Here is a 16,937-nt window from a genome sequence, read left to right as displayed (position 1 = left end):
TATTGTTGCGTGCTAACCAGCCAGCAGAAAGACAATACGTGATTACAATCAAGTGTACAGATACAGGATAAAGGGAATAACACTTAGTGCAAGATAAAGTCCAGTGAAATCCGATCAAAGGGTGAAGTGTGTGTGAAGGGTGCAAGGGGGAGAAGTGTAGAGTTCAATGATTCCATGGTTCAATGAGGGCTGTGTGGTGGCAATGTGGTAGAGTTGCTGTCTCACAGTGGTAGAGTGCTGTCTCACAGTGCCAGATACCCAGGTTCGATCCCGGCTTCAGGTGCTGTCTGAACGGAGTTTACACATTTTCCCTGTGGGCTTTCATTGGCTTTCTCCGGGTGCTCCAGTTTCCTTCCACAATTCAAAGACCCACAGGTTTGTAGGTTAATTGACCAGTAAAGATTGTAAATTGTCCCTAGTGTGAAGGATAGGCTTAGCGTATGGGGATCGCCGGTTGACGCAGACTCGGTGGGCCAAAGGGCCTGCTTGCATGCTGCATCTCTGAAAGTAATAGAATCGAGAACCAGAGGACAGGCTTTAAGGTGAAGGGAGAACATTTTACCTGAAGGGTAACTTTTTTCACACAAAGGATAGTGGGTATATGGAATGAGCTGCTGGAGGAGGTAGTTGAGGCAGGGACTCTTGCAAAATTTAAGAAACATTTAGACAGGTACTGTACATGGATAGGATAGGTTTAGAGGGATGAGGGCCAAATGCAGGCAGGTGGGACTAGTGTAGATGGAACATGTTGGTCGGTGTGGGTAAGTTGTGGTGAAGGACCTGTTTCCCCGCTGTATGAGTCTATGACTCTATTTCGGAGTGTTGCCAGAAATGTCAATGGGCCGTATGCCTGTGTGGAAGGGTCAGTGGGGATGCCAGGGTTACCAGGAAACTGTGAGTCACCCCGGCACATCTGGGAAATGAGTCAGCCACTGGGGAGATGTAGGGAGAAACCTTGCAGTTATTTAGTAAGCTCAATATAACCCAGTAACTCAGCGGGTTAGGCAGCAACTCTGGGAAAAAAGGATGGGTGACGTTTCAGGCCAGGACCCTTCTTCAGACTGAAAGTAGAGGGAAGGAAATTGGAGGTAGGAATATGCCAGAGTCAAAGCAGAGTCAGCAATAGATGACCAGGGAAGGGTGGAGCCCATAATGGCCCTTGTGGAAACAGGCCCTGCGGTCCACTGAGCCCGCATCGACCAGCGATTTCCGTACACCATCATTATCGTACACACACTAGCGACCGTTTACAATTTTACCAAGCCAATTAATCTACAAAACTGTACATGTTTGGAGTGTTGGAGGAAACCGGAGCATCTGGAGGCAACCCACGCAAGTTACAGGGAGAATGTTCAAACTCCATACGGACATCACCTGTAGTCAGGATCAAACCTGGGTGTCTGGTGCTGTGAGGCAGCAGCTCTACTACTGCGCCACTGTGCCCCACTACGGTGGGGAGAGGGCCTGAGAGTGACGGGACTAGTCTACTCAATATAACCCTTGTTAATCGACTGTGATCGACTTCAGAAAGCAAAGTGTTACACATATCCCAGTATACATTGACAGCACTTAAGTAGAGAGTGGTGAGTTTCTTAGTGTGGAAAGGGCTGGAAAAAAAAGTTTGCAAAAGATTTTATTTTGAAATTGCTGCATAAATTATCAAAAGCATTCAATTGCTCAATGAATTCACAAATGCATTAAATTGCTAAGAAATTTGGAGTATTGTGAGCAGTTTTGAGCCCTATTTTTGAGGAGGGATGTGCTGGCATTCGAGAGGGTCCATAGGAAGTTTACAAGAATGATCCCAAGAATGATTGGGTTAACATATGCTGAGCGTTTGACGGCACTGGGCCTGTACTCGCTGGAGTTTAGAAGGATAATAATAATAATAATGGATGGGATTTATATAGCGCCTTTCTAGAATACTCAAGGCGCTTTACATCGCATTATTCATTCACTCCTCAGTCACACTCGGTGGTGGTGAGCTACTTCATTGAAACTTACCAAATAGTGAAAGGCCAGGGTAGAGCGGATGTGGAGAGGATGTTTCCACTAGTGGGAAAGTTTATGACCAGAGGGCACAGCTTTAGAATAAAAGGATGTACCTTTAGTTTAGGAAAGAGATGAGGAGGAATTTCTTTAGTCAGAATCTGTGGAATTCATTGCCACAGGAGGCCAAGTCAATGGGTATTTTCAAGGCGGAGATTGACAGTTTCTTGATTAGTCTGGGTGTCAGGATTTATGAGGAGGCAGGACAATGGGGTTAAAATGGAAAGATGGATCAGCCATGATTGAATGGTGGAACAGACTTGATGGCCAAATTTTGCTCCTAATACTTATGCACATTAAATTGCTAATAAATGATGTTACGCAATTGCTTCATTTTCTATGTTGACTTCTTTTGCAAACTCTGTTTTTCATTTGTGGTCAAAGTTAAAAAAAACAACAACCCGGAAATCGACTTTCAGAGGCGTAGACCCGCCCCTATCACGGAAAGGATCGTCATTGGTCGAGGCCGCTGTCAGTCATCGCCGGTATTGACGTCGACGAGGAAAGCTGTCACGGTGGGGGGATTCCCTGGGCGCGAGTGCGCAGGCGCGGGGCTGCCGGAGGACTGGCCCTACTGGGTCCGCATCGTCTGAGAGCCGGAGCGTCGCGGACGGGACGAGAGGAGACGCGACGCAACGCAGGTACCGGAGGGTCCCGGGACGGGGGGAGGCGGGCGGCGGAGCCCTGGGTCAATGCAAAAGGCCGTCCTTTGATCACCCTTTACCGTGCAAAACATATGCTCTTGGAATTCGGCCCCAACCCCCTGCTGCGATCTGCTCCCTTTAGAGTTATACAGCACGGTAGCAGGCCCTTCGGCCCAATTCATCCCTGCCTCGTCTATGCTAGTCCCACTTGCCCCACATCCCTCCAAACCGTTCCCATCCATCTACCTGTCCAGATACCCTTTACATGGTGTTGTAGTACCTGCCTCAACCACCTCCCCTGGCAGGTCGTTCCATACACCCACCCCCAGTGTGGAAAAGTTACCTATTAAACCTTTCCCCTCCCACCTTAAACCTATGTCCCCTGGTTCTCGATTCCCCTACTCTGGGCAAGAGATTCTGTTCTATTCCTCTCATGATTTTATCCACCGCCACAAGATCACCCCTCAGCCTCCTGCGCACCAAAGATTAAAGTCCAAGCCTGCCCAACCTCTCCCTGTAGACTGTACATTTACCCTGTCTATGTTAAGAATAGAAACAGGCCTTTCCGCCCACTACATTTATGTTGACCTATCTACACTAAACCAACGTCTGTAATAATCCCATATTCCTCCACGCCCTAAAAACCACACAAAGTGCTGGAGTAATTTAGCGGGTCAGGCAGCATCTCTGGAGAACATGGATAGGTGACGTTTCAGGTCGGGACTTTTCCCCAAACCCTATTTTCCTACTAGTTACCCTGTTGATTTTAAGGTAGGTTTAAAAACGTCATGTATGTATAAACTCTGAACTCTCTCTCTCGCCCTCATCCACCACTGTCTGTTCCCTTCATGATCTGGCACACCCCCACGAGATCACCCCTCATCCTTGTGAGCGGACGTAGAGAGGTTTGGAGATGGTAGTTAGTCTGCTTTTGGAAATCCAGTTTAAAACAGGATCGCACAGTGTGGTGGGAAGAGTTAAATGTTTGTGTGAGTGTGTGCTCCTCAAATCGAAACCTCAGGACCTCTTCCCCTTTTAGTGTCGTCAGTGTTGCTGGGAGGGTTTAGGAGGGTGGGGGTGGATAGAGGGGAGAGGAGAGAGAGAGAGAGGTACAACATATGTACAGTGTCATCCCAGAAACGGCAAGGATTTGTGATCAGTAGAGGTATCAGCATTGCGTAGGAATGAACTGAAGAGAGGCACAAAGTGCTGGAGTAACTCAGGCAGCATCTCTGGAGAAAATGGATGGGCGATATTTTGGGTCAGGTCCCTACTTCAGACTGAAATCAATGTTGTTTAGTTTAGCGATACAGCACGGAACCAGGCCCTTCGGCCCGCTGAGTCCGCACCAACCACTATCACCGTACACTAGCATTATCCTACACACTAGGGACAATTTACAATTTACAGAAGCCAATTAACGTACAAACCTGCACGTCTGTGGAGTGTGCGAGGCAACCGGAGCACACGGAGAAAACCCACGCGTTCACGGGGAGAATGTACATACTCCAGACAGACTTACAGGTAAAATTGTAAATTGTCCCTAGTGTGTAGGATAGTGCTAGTGTACGGGGTGATCGCTGGTCGGCGGGGCAGAAGGGCCTGTTTCTGCGCTGTATCTCTGAACTAAAGTCTAAAGATGTACAGGAGTGCACATCGGGGAAACACGGGATGCAGGAGATGAAGTTAGAGGAGGTGCATTTGAACCTCTGCCGAACCTGGAAGGATTGTCGAGGTCCCTTGATGGAACTGTTGGGCTCCCAGGCAAAGCTTTCTGTCAGAGTAGCGTACGACAGAATTGCTTCCTCTTTGTGAGATGCATGTCGTCATGGTGGGGGTCACAGTTCCCTCCGCCGCGAGAGACTGACACTTCCCCCTTGAGGTATGTTTTGACAGCAGCGCGTGCCACATCCCAGTGGAGTGAGTCACGGTATCTGCCATGGTCTCGTGGCCACACCTGTGCACGGAAGGGCTTTTGGTGAGATTTTAATGACATTCCTCTGCCAAATCTCCGACACTGAACAGTATTAGAAGGCACAGAGACATGCAGTGTGGAAACAGGCCCTTCTGCCCAGATTGCCCCTGCTGACCAACATGTGTAAGAATGAACTGCAGATGCTGCTTTACACCTGCAGTCTAAAGAAGGATCTCGACCAGAAACGTCACCCATTCCTTCTCTCCAGAGATGCGGCCTGTCTGACCAACATGTCAATAGACAATAGGTGCAGGAGTAGGCCATTCGGCCCATCGAGCCAGCACCGCCATTCAATGTGATCATGGCTGATCATCCACAATCAGTACCTCGTTCCTGCCGTCTCCCCATACCCCCTGACTCCACTATCTTTAAGAGCCCTATCTAGCTCTCTCTTGAAAGTATCCAGAGAACCGGCTTCCACTGCCCTCTGAGGCAGAGAATTCCACAGACTCACAAGTCTCTGTGTGAAAAAGTGTTTCTTCATCTCCGTTCTAAGTGGCTTACCCCTTATTCTTAAACTGTGTCCCATCTACACTAGTCCTACCTGCCTGCATTTGGCCAATATTCCTCTAAACCAACTAAATGTTTCTTAACTGTTGCGATAATACCTGCCTCAACAACCTCCTCTGGCAGCTCATTCCATACATTCACCACCCTTTGTGTAAAAAAAAAAGTTGCCCCTCGGGTTCCTGTTACATCTTTCCCCCCCCTCACCTTAACCTCCTTGTAAATCTTCTCTGCACTCTTTGTAGCTTAAAAACCAACAATGTATTGTTAGTGTGTACCTAGAAACACACCCGTGACCGTGGTTACTTGAGAATGTTCTACCGGAGCGCCACAGTGGTGCAGCGGTAGAATTGCTGCCTTGCAGCGCCAAGCACCCAAGTTCGATCCTGACTACAGGTGCTATCTGTACAGAGTTTGTACGTTCTCCCTGTGACCGTGTGGGTTTTCTCCGGTGGGCCGAAGGGCCTGTTTCCACGCTGTATCTCTAAAATAAACTTAACTTTAGATTTAGAATTACATTGGCACTTTGAGACATTTGGATGAGTAGATGAATTGGAAGAGTTAAGAGGGACATGGGCTGAATTAAGGCAAATGGGACTAGCACAGAATACCAACGTGGTTACTCTACTGCCCTTCGGCCCACAATGTCTGTGCTGAACATGATGCTAAAATAAAAACTTGCTCCGCACATCTCCTTTATACTTGGGCCCTCTCACCTCATTAGTCTTTGACATTTCCGCCCTGGGGTGGAACAGACAGGCAGGTTCTGACTGTCTACCCTATCTATGCCTCTCATAATTCTATATACATATCAGGTCTGCCTCCAACCTCTGACGTTCCAGAGAAAACAACCCAAGTCTATCCAACCTCTCCCTGGAGCTAATACCCACCAATATAGGCGTCATTCTAGTAAACCGCCTCTGTGTGTGTGCCCATCTGTATGTTTGCCTCTGTGTCTGTCTCCCTCCCCCCCCCCCCCCCCTCTCTATCTCTCTCTCGCTCTGTGTTTCTGTCTACATACACTGAATTTCCAGCATTCTCTGAATTTATTTTGGATTTCCAGCATCTGCAGGTTTTTGGTTTCCTTTGTGCTCGGGATTCTGCTGTTGCCGGGACTAGCACTGCACACGGAGGCCATTCCCCGGCCTGTCCCCCCACCTCCCTGATTGCTCTCTGCTGTTATCCTGGTGGGGATTCGAGTGGCCCGGCTGTAGTGTTTGTTTTGGTTTCATTTCCTCTCGGAGTGCATTTGTTCCCAGTGTGTGTTGGCCTTGCCATCTGTCTCAGGGCTCTCTCTCTCTCTCTCACTGTGGAATGTAAACACTTCACTGCCGCCTCACCAAGTCCCGGAAGCCCGGCAGTCTTGGCCATTCTTGGGAATTGGAAATCATTTCCCAGGAGACACTTGAGTTTAGAGTTTATTCCTACATGAAGATTTAATACCTACCTTAAAAACCAGGGGGCACCAGCGGGAAAGAGGGGTCTGAAGAAGGGTCCTGACCCGAATCATCATCTATCCATGTTCTCCAAAGGTGCTGCCTGACCCGCTGAGTTACTCCAGCACTTTGTGTGTTTTCTTTAGGGCAAAGATTGCCATGGAATTAACACAGACAAGTGGGATTAGTGTAGACTGGCGTGGTGGTGACCATAGATGTGGTGGGCAGAAGGGCCTGTTTCTCTTCTGTACAACCCCTTGCCTTATAGACAGGGTAAATGCACAGAGTCCTTTACCCAGAGTAGCGGAACCTGGAACCAGAGGACATAGGTTTAAGTTGAGAGGGGAAAGATTGAACAGGAACCTTAGGGGTAACTTTGTCACACAGAGGGTGGTGGGTATATGGAATAAGCTGCCAGAGGAGGGAGTTGAGGCAGATACCAGAACAACATTTAAAAGACACTTGGGCAGGTTTATGGTTTGGAAATGTTTGATTGAGTTTTTTATCACGTGTATCGAGGTACAGTGAAAAGCTTTTTTATTGCATGGTATCCAGACAGTGGAAAACCCCACATGATAACAAATGAGCCGTTCACAGTGTACAGATACAGGATAAAGGGAATAACGTTTCATGAGAGATAACGTCAGATTAAAGATAGTCCGAGGGTCTCCAATGAGGTAAATGGGAGGTCAGGACCACTCTCCAGTTGGTGATAGGATGGTTCAGTTGCCTGATAACAGCTGGGAAGAAACTGTCCCTGAATATGGAGGTGTGCGTTTTCACATTTCTGTACCTCTTGCCTAATGGGAGAGGGGAGAAGAGGGAGTGACCGGGGGTGAGACTGGTCCTTGATTATGCTGGTGGCCTTGCCGAGGCAGCGTGAAGTGTAGATGGAGTCAATGGAAGGGAGGTTGGTTTGTGTGATGGTCTGTGCTGTGCCCGCACCTGTCTGGATAGGAAGGGTTTAGAGGGATATGGGCTGAAAGCAGGCAAATGGGATTAGAACTGAAAGCCAATGATTGGCATGAGCAAGATGGGCCGAAGGGCCTGTTTCTGTTCTGTACAGCTCTGTGGTTCTAACCGCATGTTGAATCACTCAAACAGAGCGATCTCCCCAATGCCACGTCCCAGCCACAAAGGACATGTCTCCCGTGACGGTGGGGGTATCTCCGTCGCTGGTGGGGTACGGGGGAGGATCTGTGGTGGGAGGTGGGGTACGGGGGGGGTGGGGGGAGGGTCTGGTGGGAGGTGGGGTATGGGGGGGTGGGGGGAGGGTCTGTGGTGGGAGGTGGGGTACGGGGGGGGTGGGGGGAGGGTCTGGTGGGAGGTGGGGTATGGGGGGGTGGGGGGAGGGTCTGTGGTGGGAGGTGGGGTACGGGGGGGTCGGGGAGGGTCTGTGGTGGGGGAGGGTCTGTGGTGGGGGAGGGTCTGTGGTGGGGGGGGTGGGGGAGGGAAGGCAACGCAACTACGTGTGGGTCCGTCACCCCTCCTCCCTTCCTCGCCCGCAGCAATGACACGGGTCCGCGGCGGATGAGAAGAGCTGATCCACCATGGAAGCCAGGGCTCCCTACCGCATCTACGATCCCGGTGGGGCGGGCGTCGAGATGGTGAAGGGGCTGGGTGAGCAGACACAGCCCCCGCCCACCTCCTACCAGCAACTGGTGGCCGAGAACAACGTCCTCAAGGAGCGAATGAAAGGCTTGAAGAGTTTGGGTAAGAAACACGGGGGGTTCACGGACCTCGTGGAGATCTTTGCCATGGTCCAGTCATCGGGCATTTCTAAAGCAGGGATTGACAGTGGGTATGGGCCTGCCCTCGCTGGAGTATAGAAGGAGGAGGGAGGACCTCTTGGAAGCTAATGAATATGGGCCCCATATCTGAGGAAGGATGTGCTGGCCTTGGAGAGGGTCCAGAGGAGGTTTATGACAATGATCCCAGGAATGATTGAGTTAACATATGATGAGCGATTGACAGCACTGGGCCTGTGCTCGCTGGACTTTAGAAGGATGAGGGAGGGAGGGGGGGGGGGATCCTCATTTAAACATACCGAATAGTGAAAGGCCTGGATAGTGAAGAGGTTGTTTCTCCTAGTAGGAGAGTCTAGGACCAGAGGGCACAGCCCCACAATAAAAGGGCACACCTTTAGAAAGGAGATGAGGAGGAATTCTTCAGACCGAAGATGGTGAATCTGTGGAATTCATTGCCACAAACAGTAGAGATTCACCCTCTTAATTGGTACGGGTGTTGAGAAGGAAAGATAGATCAGCCATGATCGAGTGGCGGTGTAGACTCGATGGGCTGAATGGCCTAATTCTGCTGCTATGTCTTGTGGTCTTATTAGGAGATAAGTACTTTTGAAGCATTTTATAGTGAGAAGCACAGTTTGCAAACTTTCATAAGGTGAACAAGGAGATATTGGAGCACGGTGAATACTGCCCCTTGATGGTGATGAGGCCTTCTAGTGTACTTCATTTAAGACGGTATCAGTTTAATCTTTTAACATTGATATAACAAATGGGGAGGCCCTTAACACCTCAAGGAAGACATGATGGTGCAGCAGTAGAGCTGCTGCCTCACAGCGCCAGAGACACGGGTTCGATCCTGACTGTCTGTGGGTGCACAAAAATGCTGGAGAAACTCAGCGGGTGCAGCAGCATCTATGGAGCGAAGGAAATAGGCGACGTTTTGGGCCGAAACCCTTCTTGTCTGTGGGTGCTGTCTGTACGGAGTTTGGACGTTCTCCCTGTGACCGCGTGGGTTTTCTCCAGGTGCTCTGATTTCCTCCCACACTCCAAAGACGTGCACGTTTGTAGATTAATGGCTTGGTAAAATTGCAAATTGTTCCTCGTGTGTAGGATAGTGTTAACATGCAGGGATTGCTGGTCCGCGCGGATACGGTGGGCCGAAGGACCTGTTTCTGCACTGTATCTCTAAACTAAACTAAACCACTGATGTACAGAGGGATCTTAGGGTCCAAGTCCATAACTCCGTGAAAGTGGCAACTCAAGTGGATGGAGTGGTAAAGAAGGTGTATGGGACGTACCTCTGCACCCCCTCCTGTAATGGGACGATCCTGCCTGTAATGGGACGACCAGAACTTCCTGCATGGAGCGGTGAAGAAGGCGTACAGTATGCTTGCCTTCATCAGTCGGGGCATTGAGTGCAGGAGTCAGGAAGTCATGGTGTAGCTTTATAGAACTTTGTTTAGGTGGTATTTGAAGTGTTGCGTACATCTCTGGTCGCCCGATTGTAGCAGGGATGTGGAGGCTTTGGAGACGTCACAGAGGAGGTTGACCAGAATGATGCCTGGATTCGAGGGGATTAGTTACAGGGAAAGGTTGGGCAGACATGGGTTGTTTTCTCTGGAACATCAGAGATTGAGGGGCGACCTGATAGAAGTTCATAAAATGATGAGCGGTGTAGATAGGTTCAGACATTCATTTTTCCCAAGTGAAAATATCGAAGACTAGAGGGCGAAGGTTTATGGTGAGAGGGGTAAAATATAAAGGAGATGTGCGGGGTAGGGTTTGTTACACAGAGGGTGGTGGGTGCCTGGAACGCACTGCCAGGGCTGGTGGTGGAGGCAGATACGATAGTGGCGTTTAAGAGGGTTTTGGATAGACGCATGGATATTGAGGGATATGGATCATGTGCAGGCAGAGGAGGTTAGTTTAACTTGGCATCAGGTTCAGCAGGGACATTATGGGCCGTGGGAGGGGATTGTGTGGGTGTGGGGGAGGGTCGGTGATGGGGAACAGTGTCCATGGGTCGTGGGAGGAGGGTTAAATACAGTCTCTCTCTTCCTCCCTCCCTCAGGCAACCTTCTGGAAGAGTCCCAGTGCGAAGCCTCCAAACTGAAGCAGAAGGTGGAGGAGATGGTTCGTCAGGAAGTTCTGAGATCCACCACCTTGCCCCACGAGATGCCAAGTGCCATGCAGTCCATGGGTGGTAGGTGGCATCCCTTTACATATGATGAGCACTGGGCCTATACTTGCTGGAGTTTAGAACCTCATTGAAACTTACCTAATGGTGAAAGGCCTGGATAGAGTGGATGTGGAGAGGATGTTTCCACTAGTGGGAGAGTCTAGGACCAGAGGGCACAGCCTCAGAATAAAAGTACGTACTTTTAGAATGGAGATGGGGGGGGGAATTTCTTTCGTCAGAAGGTGGTGATTCTGTGAATTTCTTGCCACAGATGGCAGTGGAGGCCAAGTCATTGGGTATTTTTAAAGTGGAGATTGACAGATTTTTGATTAGTATGGGTGTTAGGGGTTATGGGGAGAAGGCAGGAAAATGGGGCTGAGGGGGAAAAATAGATCAGCCATAATTGAATGGCAGAGCAGACTTGATGGGCCGAATGGCGTAATTCGGCTTCTATGTCTTATGCTCTTATGATCTCCCAGCTTAGAACTCTTGTTCAATCCCCTCCCATGTTGCACAAGATGGCCCAACATTTCCCCAGCACCCGGTTTGTCCTTGGCTGTGACTTGCACGCGAGTTACCCAACTCTTTACCCAGAGTAGGGGATTTGAGAACCAGAGGACATGGGTTTAAGGTGAGAGGGGAAAAGATTCAATAGGAACCTGAGTGGCAACCTTTTCACACAGTGGGTGGTGGGTATATGGAACGAGATGCCAGAGGAGGTAGTTGAGACAAGGACTATCACAGCATTTAAAAGACATTTTGACAATCAGTTTGAAGAAGAGTTCTGACCCGAAACATCACCTATCCATGTTCTCAACCTGCAGAGTTACTCTAGAACTTTGTATCTACCTCAGGTTTGTAGGTGAATTGGCTCTCTGTAAATTGCTTGTAGTGTGTAGGGAAAGTGGGTGAGAAAGTGGGATAACGGAACCAATGTGAGCGGGTGATCGACGGTTGGCGTGGACTCGGTGGGCCGAAGGGCCTGTTTCCGTGCTGTGTCTCGAAACTAAAAGACATTTAAACACGTAAATAGGCAGGACAAGTTCAGAGGGATACGGGCCACACGCGGGCAGGTGGGACTGGTGTAGACGGAGCATGTTGGTCGGCCTGGACGGGTTGGGCCGAATGGCCTGTTTCCGTGCTGAATAACTTGAGTCTATTTGGGCTGCTGTTACAAATGCCTGCCCCGGGGAGTGTTGTGCTGCGAGTCTCGGGGGGGGGGGAGGGGGGGGGGGGCAGCTTTGGCCTTTGAACCCAGGCTGACGAGCTGTGTGATTGTGGCAGGTTCCGTACAGGAGAGCATACAACACTCGTCCCACGGCTCAGACCCCGGCAATTCCACCGGCACCAAACCCGAGGAGAAGCCTGCGTCCGCGGTGAGTACCGCCCGCTGGCACAGAGCTCTGTGATGTACCTGCGCTCTCCATCTCTTGTGGCATTTTAGTGTCATTTAATTTTAGTCTTTAGTTTAACTTTTGGTTTTAGTTTCAGGTTTTAGTTTCAGGTTTTAGCTTTTCGTATTTGGGTTTTGGTTTTAGTCTATTGTCACGTGTACCGAGGTACAGTGAAAAGCTTTTTACTGCAGGCTATCCAGTCTCCAGAAAGACAATGCATGATTGTAATAGAGTCATGATACAGGATTTTACTTCGGAGTCACGTGAGTGACTACGTGAAGAACCCGCTTCCAACGCATGCGTGCCATATCGCTACACGCATTGCACGAGTCAACAGAAGGGTGGAGGACATCCACCAGTAACGGGAGAAGGAACAAAGGACCAGCAAAAGGCAGGTAAGGACTCTGCATTTTTATTCACAGAAAAATGGACAGAGTGAAAAGGAAGCGGTCTGCAAAAAAGCTGCCCGAGAAACGCGTTGTAAACGTGGATGAACGGCAGAGACAGCAGCCGTCGGCTCTAGAGGCCTCGGTAGAGGAATCAGCTGTGCCAGAAATCATTCTGGCACCGACGAAACTTACTCACCGGCCGGGAGGCAAAGTTCACACAAAAACGCACCATCTAGCAGAGCCCGACTTGGAGCAGCAGCGGGCGACCAGCCCGTATCAATATCGGACCAGGGCTGAACGGGTGCGGGAGACGGAACAAACCCGCTATGAGTGGCTGCATACGGAGCAGCCAGGAGAAACGGCTGACCGGGTACAGACGTGGACCGACAGTCAGGACTCTATAAGAAACGGCTGACCAGGAACAGACGTGGACCGACAGTCAGGACCGGTGTGGCCAGCGGCGGGACGAGGAAAGCCCGCAAACCAGCACCCGTGAGTACCGGGGACGGGAACAGCTGGGATACAAAGAGCAGCACACTGCTGAAAGGCTGCAGGAATGGGAGCAGCCAAAAATAGCAAGTGCAGCTCACCGTCTAAAGGAGCTGCTGGAGGAGCTCCTTCACAGTGGCAGTCCCATGAATGTGGAGACTAGCCACAGTGGGCAGACAAGCCCCATATGGGTACCCCGTGAGGGACCCCCTGAAATCTCGACCTCTTCGGAGGAGAGTGGGCAGGACCCTGATGGGCCAGACCCTGATCACACAGCTTCCCATGATCCTGAATCTGCAGAAAAACATACACTGCTGGACATGGTGGCTGATTACTTCAAACCAAGTCAAACAGGGGCAGACTTGGATTCCAGGATGGCAGCCAGTATTAACTACATGTCTGGCCATCAACTCCAACAACAAATATTCACAGAGACACTGGCCAGACATATGCCACCTGGTAACTGTGATGTATTACAAATCCCCAGTGTCAACCAATGCATTTGGAAGCATATGGGGAAGGAAATCAGGAACCATGATCTCAAAATCCAGAAAGCCTTAAAGGGGCTTACGGCAGGGATCACAGCTTACATCCGCACCCTGGACAAAACAGAGCAAACTAAAGGCCACCAAGACGCACTAGCCCTGTTCTGTAATGTACAATATGAGCTGAATAGCATGCGGAGGGCGGCTATTCAGCCAGCACTGGATCCTAAATATGCAACAATTTGCAAACAAAGAGCCGTTAAAACCCCAACCCTTTTGTTTGGGGAAGCCAAGACACTGGGGCTCATCAAAACCAGCGCAAAGGCTTATTTTGGATCACGGTACCAGCCACATGGAAGACCGAAAAGTGTGGCTTATATCAGTGGCAGTGCCAGAACCCAATATAACCTGCAGCAGCCTTCTTTTAGGGTATGGCCAGGGACGGCCACCCTGGAAGATGCGGAAGCCTAAACCTCCAGTACAACCACGAACACGAATAAAAACAAAACCCCCTTTTTTTCAAAAAACAAAGAAAATAATACAACCACCAGTAACCATGGAGGTAGGTGGGTGTGGTTCTTTTGTAAAAAAGGGACCCACGACGGTGGGAGGGAGGTTGCAATACTACAGTGACGAATGGTGTAAAATCACTACAGACTCGTATGTTCTAAGCAGTATTCAGGGTTATCTGATAGAATTTACTCATCCCAATAACCCCCCAGTACAACATACACCAGAAAGGCATTTCGTCCTTACAAAAACCGAACAATCTAAAGCCCACATGGAGCTACAACGATTGTATACAAAAGGTGTGATTGAGCATACTACTCATGAACAATTAAAATTTGTATCAAACATATTTATTAAAAATAAAAAAGATGGGGGTTGCAGGATTATCATTGACCTTTCAACCCTAAACACATTCGTTCAATATGTTCATTTTAAGATGGATACCTTTATCACTGCTAAAGAATTAGTATCAGCTGGTTTCTATATGACAAGCATTGACTTAAAAGATGCATACTATACAGTACCCATCAAAGGGGAACACAGACGGTAGTTAAGTGTAAATTGATACCAGAAACGAATATGGATTATCTAGGATTCACCATTAACACGGTCAATATGTTAGTAACTTTACCAATAAATAAAGCCGCAGCCCTACAGGAGGATTGCAGCGAGCTTCTTAACACCAACAGACCCTCCATTAGACGGGTAGGCCGGATAATTGGGAAGATTGTGGCTACATTTCCTGGCCACACATTTTGGGCCATTACATTATCAAAATTTGCAAAGAGCAAAAATTAGAGCACTCAAATTTAACAAAGGTCATTTTGATAGACCTATGGAGCTGCCTACGGAAGCTATAATTGAACTACAGTGGTGGGAACATAGCATTAGGTATTGCTCCAACCCCATCATTATTGACAACTCGTCTATGGTATTACAAAATGGTGTATCCAAAGAAACATTTGGATATCGGCAACATAAAGGTAAGCTAAATTCAGTGGCAGACACCAGGTCACGCAAATTTAATGAAAACACGGAATGGATGTTAAATAAAATGTATTTGCTGAAATTACAGCAAAATATGGTAGACCAGATATTGATATTTTTGCGTCCAGGTTGAATCACCAATTACCAAGGTATGTGTCCTGGGAACCAGACCCTGGGGCAGAAGCTACAGATGCTTTCTCACTGCATTGGGGGAAATGGCGTTTTTTATGCTTTTCCCCCATTCTGCATCATCAATCGGGTACAAAGGAAAATTCAACAATATTCGGCATCTGGGATTCTCATAGTACCCGATTGGCCTACTCAACCGTGGTATTCGGTCATACAGGGGATGGTGTTAGAACCATGTTCCATTATTGGACATAGCCCGAATTTATTAATTCATCCAGTAACTGGAGGGGGGCAGTCACCCATGCCATAAGACTATGGATTTGTTGATTTGTAGAGTCTGAAAGACCCACTACACGGCATGGGGCTGTCAGACAGGACGATGAATCTCATCACATCCGCACAAAGACTGTCAACACGGAAGCAGTACCTCGGACACATCAAGAAATGGGGCATATACTGCTTTGACAACAACCTAGACCAAAGGGCCAAGAATATTCCGGCCGTATTGGAATTCTTAACAAACCTCCATTATGATAAACGATTGGGCTACAGTGCCATCAATAGTGCCAGAAGTGCACTCTCCAATTACCTATCACAAGGAACGGAGCGGCACACGGTGGGAACGCACCCCCTGGTAACAAAACTTATGAGGGGCATATTCAATGCAAATCCCCCTAAAACCAGGTACTCCCAAAATCTGGGATGTGGGTGTCGTTTTAAACATGCTGAGGAGCTGGTAGCCCATAAACAGCATTATCACTGCAGAAACTGACCATGAAGATGGTTATGCTCATGGCGTTAGTTACTGCACAACGAGTCCAGTCATTAAGCAAACTGAGCCTGGACTCCTTGATCATCTCACAAGAGAAACTGGTGTTTGTCATACATGAGTTAATAAAACAAACAGACCAGGTTCATCGGGTCAAGTGATTGAATTTATGGCATATCCATATGACGAACGTCTGTGTATAGCAAGACATATCCAATTATACATGGAATATACTAAGAGCATTCGAGGTCAGGAAATGGCTTTGTTAATTTCTTACAAGAAACCGCACAAAAGGGTCACGACCCAAACTATCTCAAGGTGGCTCAAATGTGTCCTAAAGTTGGCAGGAATAAACACTAATGGTTTTAAATCTCATTCCACCAGGGCTGCAGCAAAATCCGCAGCAAAAATTCTGAGGTACCCACGGACCAAATCCTCAGAATAGCAGGATGGTCATCCGAAAGGACTTTCCAAAGGTTTTATAATAAACCAGTTTTTGGAGCCATCATCATTTTCGGAAAGCATTTTACGTTCAATATTATAATTTGCCCGAAGGGTTACAGGGCTATGATTTCAATTAATAAATGTATTTACTCATTATATCACACAAGTCTTTGTATAAGTGTGTCTAAAATTGCTAATGATACTCTCTCCCGATACCCAAGGCAGTTGTGAAGCATGGACTCGTTCCACGGCATGAGGTCACAGAGCTTTGAAATCTTCACGTAGTCACTCACGTGACTCCGAAGTAAAATAGTAAGATTAAACGAGAACTTACCAGTTTGAAGTTTGATCTGTATTTTATGAGGAGGAACGTTGAGGGAATACGTGCCCTCCGCTCCCACCCTCCTATGATCATATCAAAACTGGTATCTCTTTGATAATCTTACTATGTTAGGTCATTATAGTTTCTGTGACCTCACACCGCTGCTGTGAAGAATGGCACGCATGCGTTGGAAGCGGGTTCTTCACGTATTCCCTCAACGTTCCTCCTCATAAAATACAGATCAAACTTCAAACTGGTAAGTTCTCGTTTAATCTTACTATTCTGATTCGGGGACAGTTTTTTCCCCGTTGTCATCAGGCAACTGAACCATCCCATCACCAACATGAGACTGGTCCTGATCTCCCATCTACCTCATTGGAGACCCTTGGACTATCTTGAATTGAACTTTACTGGACTTTATCTTGCACTAAACAGTATTCCCTTTATCCTGTATCTGTACACTGTGGGTGGCTTGATTGTAATC

The 16,937-nt window shown here is 48.4% G+C and overlaps 1 protein-coding gene across 1 annotated transcript in view; it reads left to right on the top strand.

Annotated features, from left to right (window-relative positions):
• Window positions 1-2,550: 2,550 nt before the first annotated feature.
• Window positions 2,551-16,937, top strand: part of tnip1 (TNFAIP3 interacting protein 1) — a 32,413-nt gene continuing 18,026 nt past the window's right edge. Inside the window, exons 1-4 of the mRNA XM_033029508.1 lie at window positions 2,551-2,690; window positions 8,120-8,324; window positions 10,428-10,559; window positions 11,820-11,911. Coding sequence (XP_032885399.1) covers window positions 8,162-8,324; window positions 10,428-10,559; window positions 11,820-11,911 — 387 coding nt within the window. The 5' untranslated portion in view covers window positions 2,551-2,690; window positions 8,120-8,161. The remainder of the gene's footprint in view (window positions 2,691-8,119; window positions 8,325-10,427; window positions 10,560-11,819; window positions 11,912-16,937) is intronic.

Source organism: Amblyraja radiata, chromosome 11 (genome assembly GCF_010909765.2).
Source record: "Amblyraja radiata isolate CabotCenter1 chromosome 11, sAmbRad1.1.pri, whole genome shotgun sequence".
Classification (NCBI taxonomy): Eukaryota; Metazoa; Chordata; class Chondrichthyes; order Rajiformes; family Rajidae; genus Amblyraja; species Amblyraja radiata.
The sequence above is the reverse complement of the archived record's forward strand: the minus strand, read 5'-3'. Positions and strand labels throughout refer to the sequence as shown.